Raw genomic sequence first — 19,133 nt, 5'->3', positions numbered from 1 at the left:
GTTGGAGCAAATAATAAATCAGATGGGCTACAGTGGAAAAGAACATTAAAAATAAACCACTTGACATGATAAAAAGTTCTCTAGAAATGTTAAAATGTAAAAGCAATAAAACTTACTAATGTACTTTAATCCTGAATACTGCCCTTTGGTCTGATGTCAGTGAGCTGGCTGTCTGGCTCAGTTCATAAACTAAGCCAGCCCCCTTCTAAGTCTCTGCAAAAGACCCAGAAACTATAATACAAATATTACCATTGCAGCACACTTAATTATGAAAATGGATAGAACATAATGAAGAGGTTAGTTATGCACGTTATCCAACAACTTAAAGAAACTAGGATTTGGAAGTCTGCATCACAAAATCAGAGTCCTGCACCTATAAAAAGCATTAGCTGAGATTACATTAAATACCACTAGAAGATCACACAGTATCCGCCTTCCCTGGGCTTTGCCTTAACACCTTCTCTAAAGTCTTCTTACAGTATCTTGATTTGCATATAGGGAATCTGTCAGTAGAATCAACCCTCCTAAACCAATTATGTGGGCTTCAGGTCATAGAAAGCTGAATAAAATGATACCTTGATAGCTGCAATCCGATGTCTTATTACAGAGAAAGTCATGTTTTTCTGATATGCAAATGAGCTGTTAAGATCTATGGGCTGGACACAGATCTCCCCGAGTATCTGCTTCCACAGCTTATTTTATATGAAAAGGGACGTTACCAATGTGAGAAACATAGAGAGCAGACTGTCAGTCATTACAAGTCTCACACTGGTAATGTCTTCTTTCATTTAAAACAAGCTCTGGAGGCAGATTCTCATGGAGATCAGTGTCCGGCCCATAGTCTTGAACAGCTCATTTACACATTAAATATGGACATTTCTCTGGAACAAGACATCAGATCACAGATCCCAAGAAAGCATTTTTTGCAGTTTCCTATGACCTATATGTCCCTACAGACAGCTTAGGAGGGTTGATCCTAATCACAGATGCCCTTTAAAGGAAACCTGTCAGCAGGGTTATGCACAGTAACCTACAGGCACTGTCAGGTCGACGTCGTTATACTGATTAAAATAATTCCTTGGTTGATGAAATCCGTCTTGTGGTTGTTTCTTAATCTTTATTTTCAGTTTTGAGTTAATGATATGCTCGTGCTCCGATGCGGCCTCTGGGGGACTTCATGTGGTGCTCTGATTATGTATTCAGGTGTATGGCTTCTGACGGGTCACTGATCCCTCACTGACCTGCCCCCTATTTTGCATAATGAATATTTTTGATAGTTTGGAAAAAAACCTTTTGTAGTGACCCATCAGAAGCCATACTGATGAAAACCTAATCAGAGCACCACGAAGACCCCCACAAACCGCCCTGGGGCACGAGCATATCATTAACTCAAAACTGATGTCAAAGGGAAGAGGGAAATCTAGTATAATGAGAGAGGAGGCAGTCTTATCTTCTGGGCATAATATGCTCCATAGCCTGGAAGATCAAAATGAAAAAAATATATTTTTAATCAACAAGGCATACAGGTATGACTAGTGTCAGCTTCATACAACCTGTATGACCAGAATATTAGCTAAAAAACGCTCAAAAAGGGAGATAGATACCCTTTGAAGTGAATCTAAATTTCCATTATGTACATCTACAATATAATTGTCTAAGTGTCACTTCCGTCTGTCCCTCTGTCTGTCACGGATATTCATTGGTCGCGGCCTCTGTCAGTCATGGAAATCCAAGTCGCTGATTGGTCGTAGCAAAACAGCTACGACCAATCAGCGACGGGCACAGTCTGGAATAAAATGGCCGCTCCTTCCTCCCCTCCGGTCACAGCTCCCGCTCCGTACTCCCCTCCGGTCACAGCGCCCGCTCCGTACTCCCCTCTGGTCACAGCGCCCGCTCCGTACTCCCCTCCGGTCACAGCGCCCGCTCCGTACTCCCCTCCGGTCACAGCGAAATCTGAAGCATCTCAATCTCAATCGTGGTAATGCATTTTTTTCTGGATTTTCCTCATAGATTTAAAGGAAGTGCAGAAAATCTGTAGGTAAAAATGTAAATGCATTTTTATTGCGTTTCCACTGCAGAAAGACAAGAAAAAAAAATGTGCGAGCCACACTCATTGAATAATCTGTATGAATACTAGGATAGGGAGCAAACGGGAAGTTTCTAAAATCTAGTATTCTTTAAATCTTGACCAACCAAAAAGACAAAAAAAAAAATACTGCAGCTGAAAAATGCAGAAAGTGTAGGTGCACATGACCGCTTTCGCTTAGTCCAATTATTCTGATCAGAATGGTGTAACTTATTCTTGTAGGTGGAGAGATAAAATGACGTTTCTCCACCCTCTCCATTGTCAGTCCATGAAAATCACAGCAGGCATGGCAGTCAGTATATGGAGGATTCCATTCGCTTGTGTGAACTAGGCCTTGTCCAGCCCATTTTGATGTTCCCTATTCAGGATGTTCATCACTAAGGCTAGTTTCACACTAGCTTTCGGCAGGGCTGCGGACTGCCTCCGTTAAGCCCCGCCCACTGCCGCGCCTCTTCCTTCAGCTCCGCCTGCGGCTGCATGTATCCCCTATTTTTAACACTAGGTACGCAGGCCATGCGGATGCCTCTGCATGCGTCGCTTTCACGCCGCGCCAACCGCAACAAGAGGCGCGGCAGTGGGCGGGGCCTCACAGAGGACGTCCGCAGCCCTCGGCAGACCTGCCGAACGCTAGTGTGAAACTAGCAGAACTATGCCACGAAAAGCTCTCAATCTGGAGCACAGAGTATCTTTATTCATTACACATGCAGCCCCTTGATGACAATGTGATACTTCATTTCTCCTGCATTAACCCCTTTACCCCCAAGGGTGGTTTGCACGCTAATGACGGGCCAATTTTTACAATTCTGACCACTGTCCCTTTATGAGGTTATAACTCTGGAACGCTTCAACGGATCCCAGTGAATCTGACATTGTTTTCTCGTGACATATTGTACTTCATGACAATGGTAAAAATTCTTTGATAGTACCTGCGTTTATTTGTGAAAAAAACGGAAATTTGGCGAAAATTATGAAAATTTCGCAATTTTCCAACTTTGAATTTTTATGCAATTAAATCACAGAGATATGTCACACAAAATACTTAATAAGTAACATTTCCCACATGTCTACTTTACATCAGCACAATTTTGGAACCAAAATTTTTTTTTGTTAGAGAGTTATAAGGGTGAAAAGTTGACCAGCAATTTCTCATTTCTACAACACCATTTTTTTTTAGGGACCACATCTCATTTGAAGTCATTTTGAGGGGTCTATATGATAGAAAATACCCAAGTGTGACACCATTCTAAAAACTGCACCCCTCAAGGTGCTCAAAACCACATTCAAGAAGTTTATTAACCCTTCTGGTGCTTTACAGGAATTTTTTGAATGTTTAAATAAAAATGAACATTTAACTTTTTTTCACAAAAAATTTAATTCAGCTCCAATTTGTTTTATTTTACCAAGGGTAACAGGAGAAAATGGACCCCAAACGTTGTTGTACAATTTGTCCTGAAAACAGGAACACATGGGCTACTTGCACAGTGAACAAGTCTGTATGATCATGTTCACACACCACCAAGAAACCTGAAGACACAAAAGAGAATAGTAAAACCAAAAACACTCAGTTTGAAAAAATGTTGCAGTAATCCGCAAGTGCTAGTAAAAGATGTAAAAAACAGGGTATTTGGTTGATACGTTTTTTGCAAAAAATGTATACTAAGCTGCTCTACCAATCTTCACGGTATACCCTTATCAGAGCAGTCCTAACTAATGTATGCAATCCCTATCTGATGTATTTAAAAACCTGATCATCTGTATATAACCTGTGTGAACAGGGTTCAGAGAGGAAAAATCCATGTGTGCATACAGGGTAGAACAGCTTTTGTGCAGATAGCCCAAGAGGAGTGGTGGAACTCCCCAGTCTTGTTGCAGTAATCCGCAAGTGCTAGTAAAAGATGTAAAAAACAGGGTATTTGGTTGATACGTTTTTACCCTGTTTTTTACATCTTTTACTAGCACTTGCGGATTACTGCAACATTTTTTTAAACTGAGTGTTTTTGGTTTTACTATTCTCTTTTGTGTCTTCAGGTTTCTTGGTGGTGTGTGAACATGATCATACAGACTTGTTCACTGTGCAAGTAGCCCATGTGTTCCTGTTTCCATAATTGTTCTCTTGTGTCTACAAGACTGGGGAGTTCCACCACTCCTCTTGGGCTATCTGCACAAAAGCTGTTCTACCCTGTATGCACACATGGATTTTTCCTCTCTGAACCCTGTTCACACAGGTTATATACAGATGATCAGGTTTTTAAATACATCAGATAGGGATTGCATACATTAGTTAGGACTGCTCTGATAAGGGTATACCGTGAAGATTGGTAGAGCAGCTTAGTATACATTTTTTGCAAAAAACGTATCAACCAAATACCCTGTTTTTTACATCTTTTACTAGCACTTGCGGATTATTGCAACATTTTTTCAAACTGAGTGTTTTTGGTTTTACTATTCTCTTTTGTGTCTTCAATTTGTCCTGAGTACGCTGATACTCCATATGTGGGGGTAAACCACTGTTTGGGCAGATGGGAGAGCTCGGAAGGGAAGGAGCGCCGTTTGACTTTTCAATGCAAAATTTACAGGAATTGAGATGGGACGCCATGTTGCGTTTGGAGAGCCACTGATGTGCCTAAACATTGAAACCCCCCACAAGTGACACCATTTTGGAAAGTAGACCCCCTAAGGAACTTATCTAGAGGTGTGGTGCGCACTTTGACCCACCCAGTGCTTCACATAAGTTTATAATGCAGAACCGTAAAAATAAAAAATCATATTTTTTCACAAAAATTATCTTTTCGCCCACAATTTTTTATTTTTCCAAGGGTAAGAGAAGAAATTGGACCCCAAAAGTTGTTGTACAATTTGTCCTGAGTACGCTGATACCCCATATGTGGGGGTAAACGACTGTTTGGGCGGATGGGAGAGCTCGGAAAGGAAGGAGCGTCGTTTGACTTTTCAATGCAAAATTGACAGGAATTGAGATGAGACGCCATGTTGCGTTTGCAGAGCCCCTAATGTACCTAAATAGTAGAAACCCCTCACAAGTGACACCATTTTGGAAACTAGACCCCCTAAGGAACTTATCTAGATGTGTGGTGAGCGCTTTGACCCACCAAGGGCTTCACAGAAGTTTATAATGGAGAGCCGTAAAAATAAAACAAAAAATTTTTCCCACAAAAATTATTTTTTAGCCCCTAGTTTTGTATTTTCCCGAGGGTAACAGGAGAAATTGGACCCCAAAATTTGTTGTCCAATTTGTCCTGAGTGCGCTGATACCCCATATGTGGGGGGGAACCACTGTTTGGGCGCATGGGAGGGCTCGGAAGGGAAGGAGCTCCATTTGGAATGCAGACTTAGATGGAATGGTCTGCAGGTGTCACATTGCATTTGCAGAGCCCCTAATGTACCTAAACAGTAGAAACCCCCCACAAGTGACACCATTTTGGAAACTAGACCGCCTAAGGAACTCATCTAGATGTGTTGTGAGAGCTTTGAACCCCCAAGTGTTTCACTACAGTTTGTAACGCAGAGCCGTGAAAATTAAAAAAAAAATCTTTCCCCCCAAAATTATTTTTTAGCCCCGTTTTGTATTTTCCCAAGGGTAACAGGAGAAATTGGACCCCAACAGTTGTTGTCCTATTTGTCCTGAGTACGCTGATACCCCATATGTTGGGGTAAACCCCTGTTTGGGCACACGGGCGAGCTCGGAAGGGAAGAAGCACTGTTTTACTTTTTCAACGCAGAATTGGCTGGAATGGAGATCGGACGCCATGTCGCTTTTGGAGAGCCCCTGATGTGCCTAAACAGTGGAAACCCCCCAATTATAACTGAAACCCTAATCCAAACACTCCCCTAACCCTAATTCCAATGGTAACCCTAACCACACCTCTAACCCAGACACACCCCTAACCCTAATCCCAACCCTATTCCCAACTGTAAATGTAATCTAAACCCTAACTAACTTTAGCCCCAACCCAAACTGTAGCCCTAGCCCTAACCCTAGCCCTAACCCTAACGGGAAAATGGAAATAAATACATTTTTTTAATTTTTCCCTAATTAAGGGGGTGATGAAGGGGGGTTTGATTTACTTTTATAGCGGGTTTTTTAGCGGATTTTTATGATTGGCAGCCGTCACACACTGAAAGACGCTTTTTATTGCAAAAAATATTTTTTGCGTTACCACATTTTGAGAGCTATAATTTTTCCATATTTTGGTCCACAGAGTCATTTGAGGTCTTGTTTTTTGCGGGACGAGTTGACGTTTTTATTGGTAACATTTTCGGGCACGTGACATTTTTTGATCGCTTTTTATTCCAATTTTTGTGAGACAGAATGACCAAAAACCAGCTATTCATGAATTTCTTTTGGGGGAGGCGTTTATACCGTTCCGCGTTTGGTAAAATTGATAAAGCAGTTTTATTCTTCGGGTCAGTACGATTACAGCGATATCTCATTTATATCATTTTTTTATGTTTTGGCGCTTTTATACGATAAAAACTATTTTATAGAAAAAAATTATTTTGGCATCGCTTTATTCTCAGGACTATAACTTTTTTATTTTTTTGCTGCTGATGCTGTATGGCGGCTCGTTTTTTGCGGGACAAGATGACGCTTTCAGCGGTACCCTGGTTATTTATATCTGTCCTTTTGATCGTGTGTTATTCCACTTTTTGTTCGGCGGTATGATAATAAAGCGTCGTTTTTTGCCTCTTTTTTTTTTCTTACGGTGTTTACTGAAGGGGTTAACTAGTGGGCCAGTTTTATAGGTCGGGCCGTTACGGACGCGGTGATACTAAATATATGTACTTTTATTGTTTTTTTTTATTTAAAGAAATGTATTTATGGGAATAATATTTTTTTTTTTTCATTATTTAGGAATATTTTTTTTTATTACACATTTGGAAAAATTTTTTTTAACTTTTTTACTTTGTCCCAAAGGGGACATCACAGATCGGTGATCTGACAGTTTGCACAGCACTCTGTCAGATCACCGATCTGATAGCAGTGCAGGCTGCTTCACAGTGCCTGCTCTGAGCAGGCTCTGTGAAGCCACCTCCCTCCCTGCAGGACCCGGATCCGCGGCCATCTTAGATCCGGGCCTGGAACAAGCAGGGAGGGAGGTAAGACCCTCGCAGCAACGCGATCACATCGCGTTGCTGCGGGGGGCTCAGGGAAGCATCTTCTTCATCATCTTTGATCGCGGTGTGCCAGGGGTTAATGTGCTGGGGGCGGTCCGTGACCGCTCCTGGCACATAGTGCCGGATGTCAGCTGCGATAGGCAGCTGACACCCGGCCGCGATCGGCCGCGCTCCCCCCGTGAGCGCCGCCGATCGCGCTGGACGTACTATCCCGTCCGTGGTCATGGGGGCCCACCCCACCTCGACGGGATAGAACGTCCCATGTCAGAAAGGGGTTAAAGGGAACCTGTCACCAGTTTTGTCCTGTGTCTACTAAAACTAGGACATTAATCAGCGCTAATGCTGCAGCCCATCAATGGTCTCCATCCCTCCTCCCGACTGCTGATAACCGTCCTACTGCTGGAGGGGCAGAGGGGCCCGGGAGGAGGGGCGGAGGGGCCCGGGAGGAGGGGCGGAGGGGCCCGGGAGGAGGGGCGGAGGGGCCCGGGAGGAGGGACGGAGATCGCAGATACCATCCCTATCGGACAGGATTAACATACAGTGCGGGAGAACTTCAAAAGGTGTTTTTTGGGAGGTATACAGGGGGCTATATTACCATTGATGGACTGCAGCACAGGCGCTGATTATGATTTAGCATTGCGTCGGGCCGAGATTCCGACGCTAGCGTTTGATGTGCCGCACAATGGGTGCAGCGGATGCATTTATCCGGCGCATCCACTGCGCCATTGTGAGGTGCGGGGAGGTGGGGGCGGAGTTCCGGCCGCGCATGCGCGGTCGGAAAAAGCGGTCCGTCGGCAGCAAAAACCGTTACATTTAACGTTTTTTGCTCCCGGCGGTCCGCCACAACACGGCGCAACCGTCGCACAACGATTGCGACATGTTTCAATACGTCGGTAATGTTACTCCATGGGGCAAAAACGCATCCTGCAAACAACTTTGCAGGATGCGTTTTTTCCCCTAAACGACGCGTTGCGACGTATTCAAAAAAACGCCAGTGTGAAAGTAGCCTAACACAGGAGAAAACTGATTACAGGTTCCCTTTAAAGCTATGGGGAAACTAAACACTGCATAGACCATAATGAGGGAGGTGCGCACATGTTGATACGTTCTGATAAGAGTGGTTGTCACTAGGCACCTGGCTTTGAGTAACAGTTCTCAACAAATCTATAAGAACTCTAATGGCATTCACAGCACAAAACATTTCACAATAACCGTCCCGAGAACAGCATGACATTCCTTGACTTGAGAGCCCACATCATCTTAGGGTATGTGCACACGTAGGAAAAGAGGTGCAGAATTTTCTGCACAAAATTCGCATCTCCTGGCAGAATCCGCAGCTGCGGATTTGCTGCGTTTTTATGCGGAATTGATGCGGATTTTCTGCGGTTTTTGCCACTGCGGAATTTTAACATGGAGCGGTGCCGAAACGCTGCAGATCCGTACAAAAGAAGTGACATGCACTTCTTTGAAATCCGCAGCAATTCCACACTGATTTTTCTGCACAGCTTTTTTTTTTAGACTAACATTATACTGTACATCACAGTGCGGAACCGCAGCGAATCCGCATCGTGTGCACATAGCCTTACAGCTATAAAAGAACCAGGATTTCTACCTAACGAATAGTAGAACCAGAAAAATCTCATTTGCATAAGTAAAAATGTTTTATCCCGCTGAACACACGCTAACGGTACCACTGGATGAAGTACAGGCGCAGGACCTGAGCCATCACTTCTGGGTGCTGGCTCCATTATACAGCTGATGCTCTAATCTATCAGCTGGGATCAGAGGTAACTCCAATCCCGGCCATTAACCCTTTGATGACAGTGCCACTGATGACTGTGGCATCAGTACGACATTCAGTATGCGAGGAAAAACCTGTCTACTACTTCAACGCTTACACGCAATTCATGATGGGAATCAGATTTTCTAAATCGTGAAGTTAAAATTTCAGTAACTTCCTTATTAGAACCCAAGTACATTAACCTCTGGGAAATGCCAAAGACATTGTCACTGGCCGTGACACGTGTAGCTTTACATATTTACTCACTGAAAGAATATTACCATCATTTGACTAGTAAAGTTGGGGAAACTATTACCAACCCCGGTAACCGCCACGATTGACAGAACAAGGCACTTTTATATCAGAATTTCCAACTCTTTATTCATTGCTGCATAAGTAGGCAAATTCTAGAGGACCGGCCATCCCATTTGAGTATAGTATGTGAAATCCCTGCTTTACAGTCCAACTTTTTTCAGTCTTCTCTGGGTTGCAGGAATTTTCACCTCTCCCTCCCAGAGGCGGACAATCACAACTCGGCAGCGTGCAAGACTGCAGGATCAGCTGCGATTGAGGGGTGAAAGAGCATGCTCGCAGAGAAAAACTCTGAAGAAAAGGACAGTTGCACTATAAGCAGAAATTTCACATACTGAGTTCCAAAAGCAACAAACGTAAATATCTCTGCAATGGAACAATGCAGTGCGAAAGTGGAGAAGAGTGGCGGAATCAGGGAAGCTCAAGGTTTTTTTTTTTACAAGATGTTTAACTATTTTGTTGAGCAAGTGACAAGTGCTCTATAAATAATAAAAACATACAAAAGCTAAAATTTGCCATAAAACAACCAAAGTCGTTAATCCATTTGGCACTGAAAATATAGCCATAGCTCTGTAAGTAGTAACGTGTTCCATTCTTGTTTCTGAACTTCAATCTTAAAAGACAATCTGTCAGTAGGATCAACCCTCCTCCTAAAGCCGTCTATATGGGCACCTTGATATCTGCGATTCATGTTTTTCTTATATGTAAATGAGCTGTTTAAACCTATGGGCCAGACACTGATCTGCATGAGGATCTGCCTCCAGAGATGATGATAAATGAAAGGGGACGATACCAGTGTGAGACATGTAATGACTGACAGTCTGCTCTCCTGATCTACAGGACTTACTCTGGTAACTCCCCTTTCATTTACAAGCTCTGGAGGCAGATCCTCATGCAGATCAGTGTCTGGCCCATAGGTTTAAACAGCTCATTTACATATAAGAAAAACATGAATTGCGGATATGTAAATGAGCTGTTTAAACCTATAGGCCAGACACTGATCTGCATGACGATCAGTGTCCGGCCCTGAACAGCTCATTCACAGATATGAAAACATGGATTTCTCTGGAATAAGACATCAGATCGCAGATATCAAGGTATCATTTTATTCAGCTTTCTATGACCTACATGCACACAGATGGCTTAAGAGCTAAATCCTTCTGAAAGATTCCCTAATCAAAGAGCAATAACCACAAAGCGGGCAGAATTAATTCCATACATGTAAACTGGTCATTAAATTCTTCTACTTTACACTGCAGACTGGTCCCCAGAGGATACAAACATGTTTCTAATTCGAGAGGTTGGTTATATATGGCAGCTAGTGCTGTGAAGCTGAACTGATAAGAGCTTATCTCTTCTGTAAGTGACAGCAGCCGCATGCAATGTGCTGCACATGGCCAAGAGCAGGACTGGTAAAATAATGCAGGACACAGAAAAACCGGACGAAATTAGCACTATATAGGTTCAGCTACTACAATGTACTCACTACATTACTATGGTGTCCAGGGACCAGAAAATACAGATTTGAGTTTTAAAAAAACCTTTAAAGGCGTTATCCAGTTTCAGAAAACCCATCTCCAGTGTGCAAAGAACTACTTTACAGATTCTCTCCAAGTCCAGCGCTGAGTTTCGTCCGTTTCTTCTAGTGTACTATAGTGATGAGCGAACGTGCTGGGATAAGGTGTTATCTGAGCATGCATGAGTGCTACCTGAGTGACTTCAGAGCACCTCTCCCCACACCTGCATGTCTCTTGGCTGCCACAACACATGCGGGGATTGCCTGTGTGTTAGGAAATCCTGCATGTGTGCGGCGCTGACGAACAACAGAGAGACACGCAGGTGCGGGGACTTGAGCATGCCGAAGTCACCCGGTTAGTACCTGAGCATGTTCGCCCCTCACTACTAGTAAACCTTCTGCATGGTTATACAGGCCTCCATATTCATGAACTCTACATAACCTCACCGCCACCAATTATTGGCAGCTTTCTGCCTATGCACAGTGAACATAGAAAGATGTCAATCAGGGGTGGTGGTTAGGTTATACAGAGCTCAGCATTCAGAGAATGGGTAGATTTGCTGCAGATAAAACAGATTTCTTCAAAACTGCAGCCAGCAGCCCAGTAAGTGTCTGCCCCTACATCAAGGTCTCTGCCCCTACATCATATTGCTGTAAGATGAGTGGCAATAACCTGGTGACAGGTTCCCTAATAAAAGGGAGCCGGACAGCTGAGGTATGCTGCTGCTGAAATGGCAATTACAGGGAAATACACCCTATAAAATCAGGCATTGTACTCCCTCTCTATATTAGAGATAGAGGAATGCACGGAATGTATGAAAGCAGACAGAGGAAGATATCAAGTGTGCCCAGCCAGAGTAATCGCACCCATGTTATGCCTCTGCCTGCCTATAATTGCCAGTTCACGATGGGAATATTTATGGGTTATATGTGCTGGCACGGGATATTTGTCCTGATATATCTACGGCTCAGCTGTATGGGATATTTTGATACTACACATCATCTGTTCTTCACAGTTATGGGACTCTGCTCCCCTTAGCCTGTTATATGTAGTGTTTTTTTGCTATATGACCTATTTTAATTGTCATATTTTGTATGGCAGCCTGTCCTTTTGTGCGATATCTCTTTTTGTGGACATCAGCTTCATGGGCATTGCAGGGATTAATAGTTTAGGAGGGTCCATGTGGACTATTGATCTTGGCCATCTATTTCAGGCGCTTGGCCATGGGAGAAACCACTGACTTATGTTTCTAGCTTGGATGATACTGATTATATGTCATAGCAAAGTTGCACTTTGAGTAAAGGAATCTATAAATTGATGATCCATGATCAGTCAGATGAGACAAAGCGCTGGACTGACCCTCACACAGGATTTGGGGGTGCTGCTTGCTGCGCTAAGAATTTCGGAGAAAATGATCTAGGCATGGCACTTAGGGAAGAAATCCAGTCATGGCCATTAGCTGTGCCAGCTACAGTACTTGTAGGAACTTGCTGGTATGCGAGGACAGTGAGCTTACTATATTGTGGTTACCCTTATGCCAGGACAGAGCCCCACGGCATTGTGCTTCTCTGAGGCACAGCGCTCTCGCCTACTGCAGAAGGTGTATATACATTTGGGCTAATCAGGTTATGTTAAATATCATTTAAAGCTGTGTTTGATATCCAACATAACCGATAGGTGCAGTCTAAAGCCCCTTTCACACGTCCGTTTATTTCTGGTACCGGTGATATCAGTGTGTGTACGTGTGGCAACCGTGTGCCGCATCAGTACCACATGGACGGCTGCCAGGGAACAAGCACTACAGTAAGCGCTGTTCCTCGGCAGCTGGTGCTGAAGCCGGCTGTCATCATTCTCACCTGCACTGCCGGCGAGCAGAGGAGGATGATGAGCGTTATATTAAAGTCCGAACGACAGCAGGTGATGGCTTTTGGGACTGTTACCCTATCATCCGACACCTGCTGTCGCTAATACATACCAGTGACAGTAGTATTCCACAGCCGCCAGCTGCGATTGTTCGGAAATAAATGAATGAAAAACCCGACGTGGGATTCCCACTATTTTATTGAACCAACCAGACAAAACTCACAGCAGGGTGCTGCAACCCCCAGCTGTTAGCTTCTGCAAGGTTGGTCACCAAGAATAGACGGGTCACCACGCTGTTTTTTTAAATTTAAATGAATAATTAAAAAAAAACGTCATGCTCTCCCCCATTTTTGACAACCAGCCTTGCTATAGCTCACAGCTGGGGGGGCTGCTATTCTCAGGCTGGTAAAGGGCCATTGATATAGGCCCCCCAGCCTAAAAACAGCTGCCCGCAGATGCACAGAAAAGGGGCATCTATTAGATGGGCCTTTTCTGGCACTTTGCCTGGCTCTTCCCACTTGCCCAGTAGCAGTGGCAAGTAGGGTAATATTTGTGGGGTTGATGTCACCTTTTCAGGTGACATCAAGCCCACGGCTTAGTAATGGAGAGGCGTCTATAAGACACCTATCCGTTACTAATCTTATAGTTGTAATGTTAAATAAAGACACGGCCAGAATAAAGTCTTTTATTTGAAAAAAATTACACAGAAACCTTTAATGTTCTAAATTAAACCATACTTAGTGCCACACAATTCCCCAATGCCCTCAATCTCCTGTAATAGAAGTAAAATAATAAACCAACAATATACCATACCTGTCTGTCGTCGTATCCCACGCCATAATCCATATCTGGAGGATATACAGCTTTCAATCAGGACGGTGCCAAGATACGACAGTCTTGGCTGAAAAACCACTGGTGAATGAGATGCTGAGATCGCAGCATCATTCACCAGCAGTGACGTCATCACCGTCTTTTTCCCACGATCCAGAGGTCACCTTAGTTCAACCTGGCCTTGATGATGTCACCAGCATCACCAGTGGGTTTTCAGCCAAGACTGTCACATCTTGGCAAAGTCCTGGTTAAAAACTGTATATCACCTAGATATGGATCACGGCGTGGGACACAATGACAGACATGTATGGTATATTGTTGGTTTATTATTTTACTTTTATTACAGGAGATCGAGGGCATTGGGGAATTAAGTGTGGCAGTAAGTATGGTTTAATTTAGAACATTAAAGGTGTCTGTGTACTTTTTTCAAATAAAAGACTTTATTCTGGCTGAGTCTTTATTTAACATTACATCTATAAGATTAGTAATGGATAGGTGTCTTATAGACGCCTCTCCATTACTAAGCTGTGGGCTTGATGTCACCTGAAAGGTGACATCAACACCACAAATATTACCCCACTTGCCACCACTACAGGGCAAGTGGGAAGAGCTGGGAAAAGCACCAGAAAAGGCGCATATAATAGATGCACCTTTTCTGGGCAGCTGCAGGCTGCTGTTTTTAGGCTGGGGGGGGGCTATATCAATTGCCCCTTCCCAGCCTGAGAATAGCAGCGCCCAGCTGGGAGCTTTAGCAAGGCTGGTTGTCAAAAATGGGGGAGGCCCCACGCCGTTTTTTTAAATTATTTAATTAAAAAAACAGCATGGGGACCCCTCTATTCTTGATATCCAACCTTGCAGAAGCTGACAGCTAGGGGTTGCAACCCCCAGCTGTGAGTTTTGTCTGGTTGGTTCAATAAAATAGGGGGGGGGGACCCATGTCGGGTTTTACATTCATTTATTTCCGAACGATCACAGCCGGCGGCTGTGGAATACCCCGATCATCCGCACCTACTGTCACTGTTATTAGCGGCAGCAGGAGTGAGATGATAGGGGTAACAGTCCCAAAAGCCCCCAACTGCTGTCGTTCGAACCTTAACATATCATCATCATCCTCCTCTGCTCGCCAGCAGAGCAGGGGAGAATGTTCAGAGTCAGCTTCAGCACCTGCCGCCGAGGAACAGCCCTTACAGTACAGGACATCAACGTGTGTTCTCCGTGTGCACGTGGGCGGGACGTTTTGCCGTCTGTGCTGACGCTATAAAACGGACATGTCAGCATGTTTTGCCCACGGACACATGGTCCGTGGAAATACACTGATATGTGCACAGACCCATTCATTTGAATGGGTCTACGTGTGAAAACTGTCACCACACGTACCAGAGGCACTGATGTGTGAAAAGGCCTTAAAGGGATTGTTCAGAATATATATAAGTGACAGTTTAAAAAAGCAAAAAGTTGCAATATGTTTGTTGCACTCTGGTTTGCCCTAAAGTTTTGTGACTTTGTAAAGAAAACTGGCATAAAGTGCTTGATGAATACCGTATTATTTTAAAGTAAAATAATGTTTTCTCTAAGCTGTAGTCATAATACTGAAATGACATAACTCATTCATTGCTGTATTACACAGGGATGTGTGGGTCACTGTACCAGTATCAACAGTTAAAGCCACTGAGAACTGGTGACAGTGATAACATGACATTATGGTAGGTGTGTGATGTATGTAGTACATGGTGACAGCAGTTTAAGTGAGCTGTAGTACCAGGATAGCAGGTGTATTCAAGTGTGACAGCGGTGTAGGTGAGCTGTATTACTGGGGTGGGGTGACAGCTGTAGCCTTTGGTGACAGCAGTATGGGTGAGCTGTAGTACAGAGGTGACTGGTGTAGCCTTTGGTGACAGGAGTGATGGTGAGCTAAAGTACCGGGGTGACCATTGTAATCTATGGAGAGAGTAGTGTAGGATTGGGTGAGCTGTAGTCTATTGTGACAGCAGTGTAGGTGTGGGTTAGCTGTAGTACTGGGGGTGACAGCAGAGCTGGTGAGGTATAGTAGCAGGGTGACAGGTGTAGTCTACGGTGACAGCAGTGTAGGTGTGGGTTAGTAGTCTATGGTGACAGCAGTGTAGGAGTGAGTGAGCTGTAGTACAGAGTTTCTGCAGTGTAGGAGTGGGCAGGCTGTAGTACTGGGGTGACAGATGTAGTCTATGGTGACAGTAAAGTAAGAATGGGTGAGCTGTAGTATCGAGTTTCAGCAGTGTAGGAATGGGTGAGCTGTAGCACCGGGGTGACAGGTGTAGTGTATGGTGACAGCACTGTAGGAGTGGGTGAGCTGTAGTGCAGGGGTGACAGGTGTAGTGTATGGTGACAGCAGTGTAGGAGTGGGTGAGCTGTAGCGCTGGGGTAACAGGTGTAGCGTATGGTGACAGCAGTGTAGGAGTGGGTGACAGGTGTAGCGTATGGTGACAGCAGTGTAGGAGTGGGTGAGCTGTAGTACCGGGGTGACAGGTGTAGTGTATGGTGACAGCAGAGTAGGAGTGGGTGAGCTGTAGCGCAGGGGTGACAGGTGTAGCGTATGGTGACAGCAGTGTAGGAGTGGGTGATCTGTAGTACCGGGGTGACAGGTGTAGCGTATGGTGACAGCAGTGTAGGAGTGAGTGATCTGTAGTACCGGGGTGACAGGTGTAGCGTATGGTGACAGCAGTGTAGGAGTGAGTGACAGGTGTAGTGTATGGTGAGTGACAGCAGTGTAGGAGTGGGTGAGCTGTAGTGCAGGGTGATAGGTGTAGTCTATGGTGAAAGCAGAGTAGGAGTGGGTGAGCTGTAGTACCGGGGTGACAGGTGTAGTGTATGGTGACAGCAGTGTAGGAGTGGGTGAGCTGTAGTACCAGGGTGACAGGTGTAGCGTATGGTGACAGCAGTGTAGGAGTGGGTGAGCTGTAGCGCAGGGGTGACAGGTGTAGCGTATGGTGACAGCAGTAGTGTATGGTGACAGCAGTGTAGGAGTGGGTGATCTGTAGTGCAGGGGTGACAGCAGTGTAGGAGTGGGTGACAGGTGTAGTGTATGGTGACAGCAGTGTAGGAGTGGGTGACAGGTGTAGTGTATGGTGACAGCAGTGTAGGAGTGGGTGACAGGTGTAGTGTATGGTGACAGCAGTGTAGGAGTGGGTGACAGGTGTAGTGTATGGTGACAGCAGTAACATAGTAACATAGTTAGTAAGGCCGAAAAAAGACATTTGTCCATCCAGTTCAGCCTATATTCCATCATAAGTGTAGGAGTGGGTGACAGGTGTAGTGTATGGTGACAGCAGTGTAGGAGTGGGTGACAGGTGTAGTGTATGGTGACAGCAGTGTAGGAGTGGGTGACAGGTGTAGTGTATGGTGACAGCAGTGTAGGAGTGGGTGAGTTGTAGTGCAGGGGTGACAGGTGTAGTCCATGGTGACAGCAGTGTAGGAGTGGGTGACAGGTGTAGTCTATGGTGACAGCAGTGTAGGAGTGGGTGACAGGTGTAGTCTATGGTGACAGCAGTGTAGGAGTGGGTGACAGGTGTAGCATATGGTGACAGCAGTGTAGGAGTGGGTGACAGGTGTAGCATATGGTGACAGCAGTGTAGGAGTGGGTGACAGGTGTAGTCTATGGTGACAGCAGTGTAGGAGTGGGTGACAGGTGTAGCATATGGTGACAGCAGTGTAGGAGTGGGTGACAGGTGTATTCTATGGTGACAGCAGTGTAGGAGTGGGTGACAGGTGTAGTCTATGGTGACAGCAGTGTAGGAGTGGGTGACAGGTGTAGTCTATGGTGACAGCAGTGTAGGAGTGGGTGACAGGTGTAGCATATGGTGACAGCAGTGTAGGAGTGGGTGACAGGTGTAGTCTATGGTGACAGCAGTGTAGGAGTGGGTGACAGGTGTAGTCTATGGTGACAGCAGTGTAGGAGTGGGTGACAGGTGTAGTCTATGGTGACAGCAGTGTAGGAGTGGGTGACAGGTGTAGTCTATGGTGACAGCAGTGTAGGAGTGGGTGACAGGTGTAGCATATGGTGACAGCAGTGTAGGAGTGGGTTAGCTGTAGCGCAGGGGTGACAGGTGTAGTCTATGGTGACAGCAGCGCAGGGAAGGGGTGACAGCAGGGCAGCGCAGGGGTGACAGCAGGGCAGCGCAGGGGTGACAGCAATGTAGCGTATGGTGACAGGTGTAGCGTATGGTGACAGCAGTGTAAGAGTTGGCAGCTGCGGCATGTGACGGGTGTAACACACCGTGGCAGGCTGTAGTGACAGTCCCGCAGGCCTCTCGGCACAGTGTAGGGCACTGACGGCGGACAGGCACCGGCTGCCCCAGGCCGCGGCACGGGATACAGAAGAGTGACAATGAACAGGTGACCCCGGTGCCGGCATGATACAGATGTTTTCTCTATCACTCACGACCCGTCCTGGACACCCACGCCCCCGGCAGCGCGTCGCCCCTCATTGTGCACCTTCCCGGGCCCCTGCACCCTTGAGCGCCTCTTACCAGGTGTCCCCTCTCCGAAGCGGGGTCTTCAGCAGCGCGGACACTTCGGATCTCTGAGTCTCCAGATCAACCACTCCGCCCTCCGCCATCTTCCTGCACTGACAGCTGCGCGCTGCATCCTGGGACTGACGTCACTGCTGGGAAGTAGGGGAACTTGGGAAGCGTCGACAGCGGCTGCGTGCGCCTGGGAAACGCTGCAGCCAATCATTGGAGACGCGAGCTGTAACCCCCAGGGCAGGGCACGGGGGAAGCTGATGGCTGCAGCTCACCCGTGTGTGGGCACATAGCTGTGCCCGGCAGCACCAGGGCTAGCAGTGAGGGATGGGCGCTGCTGTGTGGGCGGCACTGTACCGACAGGAATGAGCCGTACAGCCGGGTGTGGCGGGCAATAACAAACATTTTTAGATGAGTTATTATTCTGTCATTAAGCCTTAATGACCTGTATAGTTTTCTTTCTTCCCGTTACTTCTGAGGGTTTGTTTGCAGGGTGAGAAGCAGTTGTGAGTGACAACATTCACCTCACCTGTCACTGGGGGCACGCTGTCCGGTCACTCAGAGCTCACACTTGTTTTTGACCAACTTTTGTCTTTTGGATCCTAAAATGACCCCAGTTTTTCTCCACCATAATAATAACTTTTTCATGTTCAGGATCCCCTCTCCCCCCCTTTGTCTCTAAAACCATGCAGCATGCACATACAATGGAAAAGTATGCGAAAGATAACCTGAATGCAGAGGCGTAGATAGGGCTTTGGTTCAAGGGGGCGAAGCTTCTGAGTGGGCCCCTAACCAGGTAACCTTGATTACAACTGGGGGACGCGCCCTAATACTGGAGGAGAACCTCAGCAGATGACCGCGCTGTTACTGAAGATAATCTCTATACAAAGACCAATATGGATATTACCGCCATATGGTGACTAGATATTGGTAGATATTAGTTCTGCAGAACAGTTACAGATGGTGACTTACCGCTGACGTTCTTTCTGATTGGGGTTGTTCTCTTTTTCCGTCTGGCCCAAACCGACATGACAACTTCTCCAGCTGCAATAGGCACATTTATTCACATTTCAGGCACCGTCCCCATCCTCAACCTGCACAAACGCTTCATCCTA

The 19,133-nt window shown here is 45.7% G+C and overlaps 1 protein-coding gene across 4 annotated transcripts in view; it reads right to left on the bottom strand.

The window, feature by feature from the left end:
* The window catches only part of USP15 (ubiquitin specific peptidase 15), a 127,909-nt gene extending 109,731 nt beyond the window's left edge, over window positions 1-18,178 (bottom strand). For 3 of the 4 annotated variants that reach the window (XM_069764506.1, XM_069764510.1, XM_069764507.1), the window contains exon 1: window positions 18,025-18,162. In XM_069764506.1, coding sequence (XP_069620607.1) covers window positions 18,025-18,113 — 89 coding nt within the window. In that variant the 5' untranslated portion in view covers window positions 18,114-18,162. Of the gene's footprint in view, window positions 1-18,024 lie in introns of all 4 variants that reach the window. The other variant, XR_011320727.1, reaches the window with a different exon arrangement.
* Between the last annotated feature and the right edge of the window lie 955 nt (window positions 18,179-19,133).

Source organism: Ranitomeya imitator, chromosome 4, assembly GCF_032444005.1.
Source record: "Ranitomeya imitator isolate aRanImi1 chromosome 4, aRanImi1.pri, whole genome shotgun sequence".
NCBI lineage: Eukaryota > Metazoa > Chordata > Amphibia > Anura > Dendrobatidae > Ranitomeya > Ranitomeya imitator.
The sequence above is the reverse complement of the archived record's forward strand: the minus strand, read 5'-3'. Positions and strand labels throughout refer to the sequence as shown.